This window comes from Elgaria multicarinata, chromosome 1 (genome assembly GCF_023053635.1).
Source record: "Elgaria multicarinata webbii isolate HBS135686 ecotype San Diego chromosome 1, rElgMul1.1.pri, whole genome shotgun sequence".
NCBI lineage: Eukaryota > Metazoa > Chordata > Lepidosauria > Squamata > Anguidae > Elgaria > Elgaria multicarinata.
This window is the reverse complement of record NC_086171.1, coordinates 97,512,355-97,524,512: the sequence shown is the minus strand read 5'-3', so window position 1 is coordinate 97,524,512 and position 12,158 is coordinate 97,512,355. Positions and strand designations below refer to the sequence as shown.

Here is a 12,158-nt window from a genome sequence, read left to right as displayed (position 1 = left end):
ACAGTGGCACTTATTTTACACGCCAGCAAGGTAATGCTCAAGATCCTGCAAGGTAGACTCCAGCAATTCATGGAGCGAGAATTGCCAGATGTACAAGCTGGGTTTAGAAAAGGCAGAGGAACTAGAGACCAAATTGCCAATATCTGCTGGATAATGGAGAGAGCCAGGGAGTTTCAGAAAAACATCTATTTCTGTTTTATTGACTATTCTAAAACCTTTGACTGTGTGGATCATAACAAACTGTGGCAAGTTCTTTGTGGTATGGGGATACCAAGTCATCTTGTCTGCCTCCTGAGGAATCTGTATAACGAACAAGTAGCAATGGTAAGAACAGACCACGGAACAACGGACTGGTTTAAGATTGGGAAAGGAGTATGGCAGGGTTGTATTTATTTATTTATTTATTTATTTATTTATTTATTTATTTATTACATTTTTATACCGCCCAATAGCCGAAGCTCTCTGGGCAGTTCACAAAAATTAAAACCACAAAAAACATCCAACAGGTTAAAAACACAATTACGAAATACAGTACTCTCACCTTACCTATTCAACTTGTATGCAGAACACATCATGTGACGTGCTGGGCTTGACGAATCCAAGGCTGGAGTTAAAATCGCAGGAAGAAACATTAACAATCTCAGATATGCAGATGACACCACTTTGATGGCTGAAAGCGAGGAGGAGCTGAGGAGCCTTATGACAAAGGTGAAAGAAGAAAGTGCAAAAGCTGGGTTGCAGTTAAACCTCAAAAAAACCAAGATTATGGCAACCAGCTTGATTGATAACTGGCAAATAGAGGGAGAAAACGTGGAGGCAGTGACAGACTTTGTATTTCTGGGTCCAAAGATTACTGCAGATGCTGACTGCAGCCAGGAAATCAGAAGACGTTTACTTCTTGGGAGGAGAGCAATGACAAATCTTGATAAAATAGTTAAGAGCAGAGACACCACACTGACAACAAAGGTCCACATAGTTAAAGCAATGGTATTCCCCGTAGTAACCTACGGCTGCGAGAGCTGGACCATAAGGAAAGCTGAGCGAAGGAAGATAGATGCTTTTGAACTGTGGTGTTGGAGGAAAATTCTGAGAGTGCCTTGGACTGCAAGAAGATCAAACCAGTCCATACTCCAGGAAATAAAGCCAGACTGCTCACTTGAGGGAATGGTATTAAAGTACATTGATGGTGCTATATAAATAAATAAATAAATAATAATAATAATAATAATAATAATAATGGCAAAACTGAAGTACTTTGGCCACATAATGAGAAGTCAGGATACCCTGGAGAAGAGAGAGGCTGATGCTATGGAAAGTGGAAGGCAAAAGGAAGAGGGGCCGACCAAGGGCAAGATGGATGGATGATATTCTGGAGGTGACAGACTTGACCTTAGGGGAGCTAGGGGTGGCGACAGCCAACAGAAAGCTCTGGTGGGCTGGTCCATGAAGTCACGAAGAGTCGGAAGCGACTGAACAAATAAACAACAAAAAACCTGAGCTAAAACAAACCCACATCAAAGCTCTTTCAAAAGGTGCATTCCCCCCACCACACACACACACTTTCTGTTGGCAAAAGCCACGCACTCCACTCCAACCATTGTTAGTGCTGGCTGAACACTCATGAGCACCTATGCCTTGAAGGACTATGGCCCAGATGCATGGAGCAGAACCAATGACCACTGTGCAAACAAAATTCCACTGCAGTCCCCAAGGGGGAGCTACAGCCTCAGTCACTGCAGTCTCCCCCTCCTCCCCATGGTGGATGGAGGCTGAAGAAAGAGCACACAGGTGGGAACATGTTATTCCCTCTCTTGCTTCCTCACAATCTTCTCTCTCTCTCTCTCTCTGTGTGTGTGTCTGTCTGTGTGTGTGTGTGTGTCCCAACCCTTGCTCTCCACTGGCTGCTCTCCCACAGGTACAGGACCTTCTCCCCGCCCCCACCCCGCCCCCATTCTGTGTAGGGTGTGATGGAGAGCAGCCCCCGCCTCATTGATCCCAGCTGTTCTCCAGTGGGATTGCCAGCTTACTTGTTCCAGGCTGGTTTCTGCCCTATTGCAAGCTCTATGCAGACAACTATACAACAGCTGAACACATAAAGTTACAGTAATCAAAAAACAGTAGGCAGTCAAACATTCATGGAAGTACCTTTCTCAGGATGTTCTTCATCACGTATTTTCTCAAGTGTTTCTCAAGTTCTTCGTCATTAGCCAATATAGATGCATTTCTCAAGATCTCTAGTTGGGGAAGGTGAGAGCGTTTTCAATGAGGAAATAATGAAGATGTGATGGAGGAAGTATAGGACTGAAGCCCTCCTTCTAATTCATGTGCACAGTACTTGTGCACAACCATCCTACTTGTGCATTCTTGCATTCTCTGTTGTAATATGCTGTGGAGCAGGACAGGGTAGTGAGCAACAGGACTGGGCAAAATTGTGTGTGGCCGGTTGCAATCCCACAGATTGCCAGCTGCTAGCTCTGTGCTAAGGGATTTTATCTATATATGGAGGGGTGTGTGCTTAGGGTGGAGTCTCTGGCATCATTTGGTTATGTTTGCAGGGAATATCACAAATATTCTAATTGGTTGAAACAAATGTGCCAAGAAACAAATGTGCCAAACCAAAATAATAATAATAATAACAACAACAACAATAACAACAACAACAACTACTACTTGGAGAAGGGGGAAGGGATAACAGATAGTGGAGAGCTCCCATCTGCCTGGGAGAAGCACTGGTAGGAAAAGGCCACTTATGCACAGCATCAAAGAGAGAAGCCCCATTGCATAAAGAAGCCCTTATGAGGCTTCTCTCATGTGTAGATGGAGAAAGTGTCCACCACTTGCTGGCAGCCCACCGTTCTCTAAGGTGAGGAAGGGGAAGGGGGGACTGGCAGAGAGGGCTGTCAGGGTAGGGTGTGTGAGCCCCATTTGGAGGGAGGTCGGCTCAAAGGGGACTGTCACTACCTCAGATTGGAGGCTGGTCTATTTAAGGGGGGGGGGGCAGTGTCAGATTTTTTTTAAAAAAATGTTATTCCATCTCTACACCCAATGGGAAATTTTGCATTTAAAAAACCAGGCTACACAGAAATTCAGCACAGAACTCAGTCACCTGGTTCGCTGATCACCAGAGCCCAGAATGGCTTAAATAAGCAATAATGGCTTGTGGCACACGCCAGCTGCCACTGACTGTGAATATTTAAGCTGTGGTGGGCAGATGCCACAGCTTATTGTGATGTGTGAACCTGGTCAGGGTGGCTTGGTGTAACACGCCACCAAGAACCTACAAGCTAATAGGAAGACATTCCTAAAATTATTGAAATTGAAAATGGTGCACAATTTTGTAATTCTGAATAATGTTAACCTTTGCTATTCTCCCTGTTTTAGCTAACCAGAATTTTAAAGCTTGAAGTTTGGGGTATATTATTTATTTATTTATTTATTTAAGCACTTTTATCCCACCCTTTAGCCAAAAAAAGGCTCTCAATACAAGGCAGCTCACAAAAATATTTTTAAGACAGCCCCTGTAGGCTTACAATCTGGCTGAGAGAAGAATAAAATGGCCTTAAAACTGAGCAGTAATATCCAAGAAAAATTATAGAGCCATTATATGACAAATTTGCACCAATCATTTAACTTGTTGGTTGTTTTATGATGATTTTAATTTTTGTGAACCGCCCAGAGAGCTTCGGCTATTGGGCGGTATAAAAATGTAATAAATAAATAAATAAATAAATAAATAAAAAATCATTTTGGGATAAATCCACAAATCACTTAGATCCCTTTCAACAAATTATCACAGAACCCTAACCCTTTTTGGTAAGATCTGCAAACAAAAGCCCATTGACACCGTACTCTGGCTGGTTTGATGCCGAATGCAAAGAGGCTAAGAAAGATCTGACCAGAAAAATAAAGGAACCTTTTAACAAACCACCAGAGGAATCCCTAGGAATTCTTATTAAATGTAGGTTGGATTATGAAAGACTGCTTAAAACAAGAAAGAAAAATACATGAAAATTCAGTGGCATAAACTAGGTCTGGCAGTTTTAGAACAGAACAAAGGCAAATTTTGGGACTTTGGCCATAGCTAGACCTAAGGTTTATCCCTGGATCGTCCAAGGGTCAAACCTGTTCATCTAGGTGACACACAGGGGATCAAGTGCTCAGGCAGGGGCGAACTCTGGATGATCCCAGGATAAACCTTAGGTCTAGCTGTGGCCTTTGTCTCCCAGGGTTTAAATGAGGTAAGATCTACACTGGATGTCTCAATTTCAGCTTCAACCTGGGTTAATTACTTTTCTAATATATTAGGTGCCCAATCCTGGCAATTGTGTGAGGCAGGGGAGAATCAAGGTCTTCCTAACCTACCTGAGTGGCAACCAGTTACCTGCAGTGAGATAAAGACTCTTATCTCATGTCTGCAACTTTAAAAACCTCCTGGAGAAGACCTGCTCCCTCCAGAGCTCTACAAAGAATATTTAGAATGGTGGATGCCAATTCTTGCTGTTCTATTCACTAGAATTAACAACACTGGACAAATGCCCCCTGGATGGAAAGTGAGAATTATCTTCCCAATTTATAAGAAAGGTGACAGAAATGACCCACAAAACTATTGTCCAATCAGCTTCTTCAAAGATATATGCAAGGCACTTACTCCCAAAAATTACTAGATTGGCTAGAAACAAATCAAATTATACATGAAGAACAAGCTGGTTTTAGAAGCGGATACAGTACTACTGATCAATGCTTTACACTGAATTATATTATATTATCAGGAAATATACTAAGAATACTAAGAAACATCTTTATGCAGCTTTTATTGATCTCCCCGCCGCTTTTGAGTCTATTAACAGAAAGACTATGGGAAAAGTTACAAACACCAATACTGGCCGTAGACTCTTGATACTGACAAAGGAATTATACAGCAACACAGAAATGAGGGTTAGAGTTGGTCTGAATGGTTCTCTAACAGAATCCTTTAAAACAATGCGGGGAGTAAAACAAGGATGCCTTCTGGCTCCCACCCTTTTCAATATCTCTATTAATGATCTGGTGTCACAGTTAGTTCAAGTAAACTTTCCTTCCCCAGTAATTATGAATAGAAAGGTTTTTATTTTAATATATGCAGATAACATAGTACTTATTTCTCTCTCTCTCTCGCTTGGGTCTAAAAAATCTCTTAGACACATTTAGTGCTTACTGTAAATATGAAAACTTAGCAATAAACTATTCTAAGACCAAGATAATGGTTTTTTGCAGTTACAGTCCTATAGATTTTGGACCAACATGCTATTGAACAAGCCTGTTCCTTTAGATATTTGGGCATTCTTTTCAGTGAATCTCTCTCATGGAAAGGGCATGTGGAGGCTGTGAAACTGAAGGCACAGAAAACTATAGGGGCTTTAATAAAGTTTTATCATAATAAAGGAGGACAGTTGATTTAACCTGTCCTAAAAGTCTTCAACATCAAAGCAATAATGCAAATGCTTGATAGGACTGAAATTTCGAGGTTTGACAACACCATCATTAATGCCCTGGAAATTGTGCAGAACAATTTTCTCCAAACACTCTACTCTCTCCCATCCAGAACCCCTGCAGCTTTTTTGCATAAAGAATCTGGATGGCCATCGATTAAGACAAGAATAGAGTGTGCTCAGTTAAAATATTTTAAACGAATTGCCACCTTGCCAAGTGAGCATCTTCCAGCTATGTGTTACCTGGAAATTAACAAAAATTGTTATTGGTTGGCAATACTCCAAAAGCTCCTGCATAGTATACTCCAAAAGCTCCTGCATAGCATACTCCAAAAGCTCCAGCTCATTTCCTGAGCTGAAGCCTGTCCTTGATATGGGTAAGAAGCAACTAAGGGATTGGCTATTTTGGGTAGATTCTAGGAGGGATCTGCAACTAATTAAAAACTCTAAATTCTCCCAGTGGTTCCCTCTTTTGAAAGCAGAACATTTCAGAGCCAGCCATTTGTCCAAACTGAGGCCTCTTTCCCTAAGAAATGTGTTTTATTGTATTGAGATTCCAAGTTATGCCAACTGCAGTCCTGGATGGACGCTATCACAAGATGCCATTTGAATGAAGATTATGCATCTGTGGCCAACCTCAAGTGGAAGACATTGTTCACTACATGTTAATTTGCCCTCTGTAAAGGGACCCAAGAGAGATATTCCTGAAACCCTTGTTAACACATGGATATAGGAATGCCCTTGCAGAAATGGTTCTTTTTCTTCTGAGTGATACCAACAGTTATGCAACACATAAAATGGCTTTGTTTGCTCTGGCAGCAAAAAAGGTTAGGAAGAGACAAAATTGCCATAAACTTTCATGGAGATTCAGACTGCTGAGTGAAAGCTGAGTTTTAGTTACGGCAAATTCTAAGTAATCTGTATAATTTTCTACTGTTCGAAATATTTATATTACTGTATGTATGTATATTTTCTTTTGATGTATATGTCATGGCCTTTGGCTAGTACAATGAACTTTGAACTTGGAAACTTGGCTTATAATCTAAAAACAAAAACAAAAAGCTGTGACACAAAAGGAAAGGGGATTATTGTACTATTCTGTGATTCTAGGAAAAAAAGAAGCAAATTCAGGCACTAGATTCCTAGTTGCAAAGTTCAGCAGCTGCTTCCTTTTCCTCTCCCTCTAATAGCCTCATATAGATCCAGGCCTGATGAAGGGATGCCCGACTGCCACTTCCTTTGCCTCTCTGATGGCCTCAGTAGCAACAGTTGGTAGCAGGAGGGAGGGGGCTCTCAGCTGGAGCCAGGCACGATGGAGAGGTGCCTGGCTGCTTGTTCCTTTCCTTCTGATGGCCTCCATTTGCTTGCAAGTAAAATTCTCACGGCAGGCTATTTCTAAAAAGGTCAAACCATTTCATACATTTCAGGTTGAACAGTCCCATTCAAAGAGCCTAACAGAACAAACAGCTGTGCATGTAATCACACTGCTCACATTTTCAAGTGAATGTGTGGATGTTGGAGGAATGACGAGGAGTGCACAGGTGTCAGGAGTGCAGCTACCTGGTGTGGAACAACTCTCCCTCCACCTGCAGGTGGAGCAGATTCTGTGAAGGGCGTTGTACTAATGCAGCTATTTATGATTTACACTGCAATTTTAAAGACTGTAAAATGCTTATTAATTATTCGATGCTTATTAATTTCAACGATATGATAAGCCTGTGAGGTAGGTGAGTGTTGTATTATAGGTGGAGATTGTAACTTGGCAGTTGGGGGCAAAATCCCACAGCCAAATGTGACTCTCCATCCATTGCCCCATACTGTCTGTCATTGGCATAAGAAAAATAATAGAATATTTGATCTCTCTATTCCTGGGGGAAACAATCTGTAACTTATGGAGAAGTCGGTTAGAATGAGATTTCCTGGATCATTTCATGACTGAAGCATGGGAAGTTGTTTCAGTGAACCGCCCAGAGAGCTTTGTGAGCTGCCCAGAGAGCTTCGGCTATTGGGTGGTATACAAATGTAATAAATAAATAAATAAATAAATAAATAAATTCAGTAGTGCTAGAAGGCTGAACAAAATGGGAAAATAGTATGGATAGGATGTGAGGCACTAGTAATAAATACATGGGCACAGGAATCATTAGAAACCTAAGTACTCACCAAAAGTGTCACAGATGCGGTTTTGTTTCAGGTACTGTGTGCATCTCTCAAAGAAATCCTCAGTATCAAATTCAGGGACATTCCTAATGTATCTAAACTAAAGGTAAGCAGAATTATAGCCATTCAGAATATTTACCTCCACCCCTGCTAATTGCTATCTATGGCCGTTGTTAGTGATCTTCTAAACATAACCTCCCCACCCACCCACACACCAACCACATTTCCTCTGTTGCAAACATGATTAAATTCTTTCCCCCTTGTCCTCATGCTGCAGCCCCTTCAGGTCAGGTGTTATTTATTTATTTATTTACTCTCACAGCCAATTCCATTGGTGGAAAAACATTTTCTTTGGAACTTTGGATATTGACCCCAAGAAGTTTTGAATGATGAAAATCCAGTCCTTGGGTTTCCAAAACCATACCAGAGCAGTACAATTTACTAGTGTGTCTGTATGGGGTTGGACATTCCACTGCAGAAGCCACTGTCATGAGGTGGTTGATATTTTAAACCAGGGCCTGGGCAGGGTAATGGTGGACACTGTTGGAGGATGGTTCATCTGCCCAGCTGCGTGGCTTCACCCTGTTTTGGCGGGGGAGTGCCCTGCCCTTAAAGGATCAATTTCACACTTTAGGGGTGCTCTTTGATCTGTTATTGCCACTGGAGGCAGAAGTAGCCTCAGCAGCCTGGCATTTACTGGCTTAGTAAACTGGTTTAGGCTGATCATACAAGCTACGATCCTATCTAGACAGAGATAGCCAGATTACATAGCCTGGCTAAAATTATTCATGCTTTGGTAACCTAATGTTTGAATTCTTTCAGTGCATTATTTGTGGGGCTGCATTTGAAAACAGTCCAGAAAATCTAGTTAGTCCAAAATAGAGGGGTAGATCATTACTTGGGACTGTTGATAGGATCATATTATGCAAGTGCTTTGTAATCTGCCCTGGCTGCCTATCGTTTCCAGGCCAAATACTAAATGCTGGTGCTAACCTTTAAAGCCCTAAATGGCTTTGGGTCATGTTACCTAATGGAATGTTTTCTCACATCTGTACCTACCCAGATGCTAAAGCCATAATTTGAGGTCTTCGTCCGGCTGCTCCTGCCAAATGAAGTGAGGGTGGTAGCTACAAGAGAGAGGGGGGGGCTTTTTCCAGTGGTGGTGGCTCCATGTCCAGGATTCTCTCCTCAGAGGGACTTGCCCGGCACCCACATGATAATCTTTTCAGTGCCAGTGAAGAACATTTTATTTCCCCAAGCATTTTAGAACATTGCATTAGTACATTGTTGTATCCAAAGAGAGGCAAAGTAAAAAACACAAATCCTTTATTTAAAAGTATCCAAAAGTATCCATAGCAAGGGTAGCAACACTAGCAGCAAGCCTGGCTAAGCCTCGCAATTACTATTCCCAATTTCCTCTTATAGGGTATAATCTCAGCTCTCTTAAAAATGCAATGGCTACACAATCACCATAAGCATTTCGGTATTTGCACCATTATCTGTTGGTTTTATTTTGATTTTTAACTTGAACTCTTTTTATCTGTTTTATTTTATCTTGTATTTTATTCTGTTAAAATACGGTATACTGCCCAGAGAACTCCAGTTTAAAAAGAAAGGGAAAGGGTAAGTTTGTAGGGCTGTGCACAGACCCCCCGATCCACTCCGCATCCTGATCCACTCCTTCGGATCGGGTCCACATTGATCCGCCTCCGCTCTGCTGCGGAGCTCCGGATTTCACCCCCCATAGACTTGCATTGCAAAGGTTAAACGCCTATAACTTTTTTAGTTTTCAAGTTAGAAACATCAAAATGGGCACCATGATAGCTTCTAAATAGATCCTTAGTCATGCCAATTTGAAGGAAATCATATCATGCCCTGATTTTGGGGGAATTGTTAAAATATTTTCCCCCATTTACAGAAATGCAGTTATCTCCGTTATTTTTTAAGATACACACTTGGAACTGGGCACCATGATAGCTTCCACATAGGACCTTAGTATGGCCACTTCGAAGGAAATCTGATTTGGGGGGAATTTTTATTTATGGAGGAAATGGGAAAAGTGCGTAGTGTTTTGCCCTCACTTTATATGTATGCTTGTGCACTTAATAAATACAGCAAACACACACACACACACACAGTCACAAACACACACACACACAGGATAGTTTGATTTTTTTGTAATTTGTTTGTTAGTTTTTTTATAAAGAAGAAGGAAAATGAATAGAAAGAACACAGGCTTTAAAAGACAGGGGGAAGGGGGGGAAACAAACACTCCAAACACAGAATTATAAGTTTATATAAAGCAAAGAAAAGCAAAAGAGAGCACAGGAAAGCTAAGGAAAAAGTCAGAAACAAGCACACACCCCAAGAAAAATCCTATTAACTCCAACTAACTCCTCCAAACACAGCTCCAGAAAATTTCACTCCACTCTGACCGAAGTCCTACCCCACAAAGACACAGAAAGAAAAGTGTCTCTGTATGCCTCTGGCTTAGTTCCCCCCCCCTCCAACATTGGGATTGGAAGATGCTTCACATGCAGTGATCACTTATCATCATGATTGGGAGATGATGCTGTCTATCAACGATGAAAAAAGCTTTCCCCCTCCCGCTTTTTACCCATTCAATAAAAATTAAAAATTAATTGCAAGCAAACTGCACAACGTATATTTTTTGAAAATCTACACATATGACCCCCAATAATCAATCTCTAAGCAGTAATTTTCAGGGCTCTAACTTTAAAAACAAAGAAGTTATAGGCGTTTCTTCACCTAATACAAGCCTACATAAAAAAATGTCCAAAATGGCGATCGGAGCTCCAGATCGAGGCGAAGTGCTCTGCAACTGTGCAAACCGCTTCGCCTCAATCCGGTGCCCCGTAACCCAATTCGGATCCACCTTTGGCAGAGGCAAATCGGGTCGCTCCGCTCCGGATCACTGATCCGAATCGGAGCAGAGCACAGCCCTATAAGTTTGTCCTTGAGAACAAGAAACACTCCTTACTGGTCACTCATGGATTTTCGTGGCTCCTATTCATGACATCGTTCTTCTCCCATGCTTCGTCCGCCCCTTCTAGCCTTCTTCCCATGATAAGAAAGACCCCAGTAAGTCCGAATTATTTTTAGAGATGGAACTTGTTGCTATCTCTTGTTGTGTGCAGGAGAAGTGGCGCAATGAAAATGGCTCGCTGAATGGGCCACGTGCACATTGTTTACTTCCTCTTTCCTCTCTGAGAAAGAGGAAGTATTGAGCAACAAAAGCAGGGGCAGAGAAGTGACGGTAGGGAAGCGTGATTTCCCCCCGTCTGATGGAGCTCTAAGGCCACAGAGAGCTACATATACCAACTAGGTTAGAAGTGCTAATGATCTGACCCAGCATAAGGCAGCTTCATATGCTTAAGTATTGTGCTAACTCCTTGTGGGGGAAAGGCAACCTCTGCCACCAGAAAGAAACAAACTCCCAACTAGCACCTTGTGGCACAACCTACTCCCCCTGCATATATCCATCAGAGTCATTGACTTGGACTCAGACCTGTTCCACTACAGCCGTCTTCAGTTTTAAACTTTGGACACAGAAACAAACCAGCATACGAGGCAGCAGATAGGGCTCTCCTGCACAGCATACACCATCACAGGTACCCACCTTGACAGCTCGTTCGTCTTGGATTCTTTCCACCTCAATTAAGTTCCGGTCACAGAGCTCCCAGCAATTTGGTGACAGGATAATTTCACTTGCTTTTGCTAAGTTTTGGGCCAACCGCACTTCATCCACCGCCCGGCCAATTACCAGGAAATACTGGTGCCTATGGTCTCCAACAACCACCTTTGAGATGTGACCTGCAGATAGTCCTGGCAAAAAATGCAATTTCTTCCTTTTGGAACCTGACCACATTACATACGGCTATTTTTATAACTAGTAATTTAAAGAAAGCATATCTAAAGAACAAAAAGAAGGCCCTGCTTGGAAGTGAATGGAAATCATTAATTTGATGTGAATGTTGTTTACTCCCCTTGGTTTGGTGTGTTAATGTCCCTTTGAAATAGATGTGAAACATTAAAGAAAGATAAATAATCTAACTCACCTTTTAGTTTTTTTAAGTTTAGAAAATGACAGTTATATGGGTTTGACAATATTAGCTGTTGTTCTCCCCTTCCCAACTATTGGGAAGTCCAGGAGAAATCATACCTCAAATTACACAAATATAGAGTTGGGCCAGTATATATATGTATGGCTTGGGGGAATGCATGGGAGAAGACGTATGGGAAACATAATGTGTGCACTCCTGGTGGTCAGGGATGATGGAGGTTGTAGCCTAAAACAGGGGTGGACAGAAGGTTGATGTGTATGTGTGTGTGTGTGTGTGTGTCTGTGAGTGTGTCTCAGACTTCGCAAGGATTTTGGACTCACATGATATTCTAATAAATTTATTTATTGTAATGAATTTTTTTTTCATCTTTGCTAATAGCATAAGACAGATTTTAATTGCTCCTTACATTTCTCCCCATTTGTTCTTTCTAAATATATTAATTACT

The 12,158-nt window shown here is 41.6% G+C and overlaps 1 protein-coding gene across 1 annotated transcript in view; it reads right to left on the bottom strand.

The window, feature by feature from the left end:
• Window positions 1-12,158, bottom strand: part of ADCY10 (adenylate cyclase 10) — a 165,609-nt gene that overhangs the window by 131,763 nt on the left and 21,688 nt on the right. The window contains exons 5-8 of the mRNA XM_063133185.1: window positions 11,269-11,474; window positions 7,644-7,728; window positions 5,797-5,810; window positions 2,146-2,232 (exon numbers count right to left, since the gene is read on the bottom strand). Of these exons, the coding sequence (XP_062989255.1) occupies window positions 2,146-2,232; window positions 5,797-5,810; window positions 7,644-7,728; window positions 11,269-11,474 (392 nt within the window). The remainder of the gene's footprint in view (window positions 1-2,145; window positions 2,233-5,796; window positions 5,811-7,643; window positions 7,729-11,268; window positions 11,475-12,158) is intronic.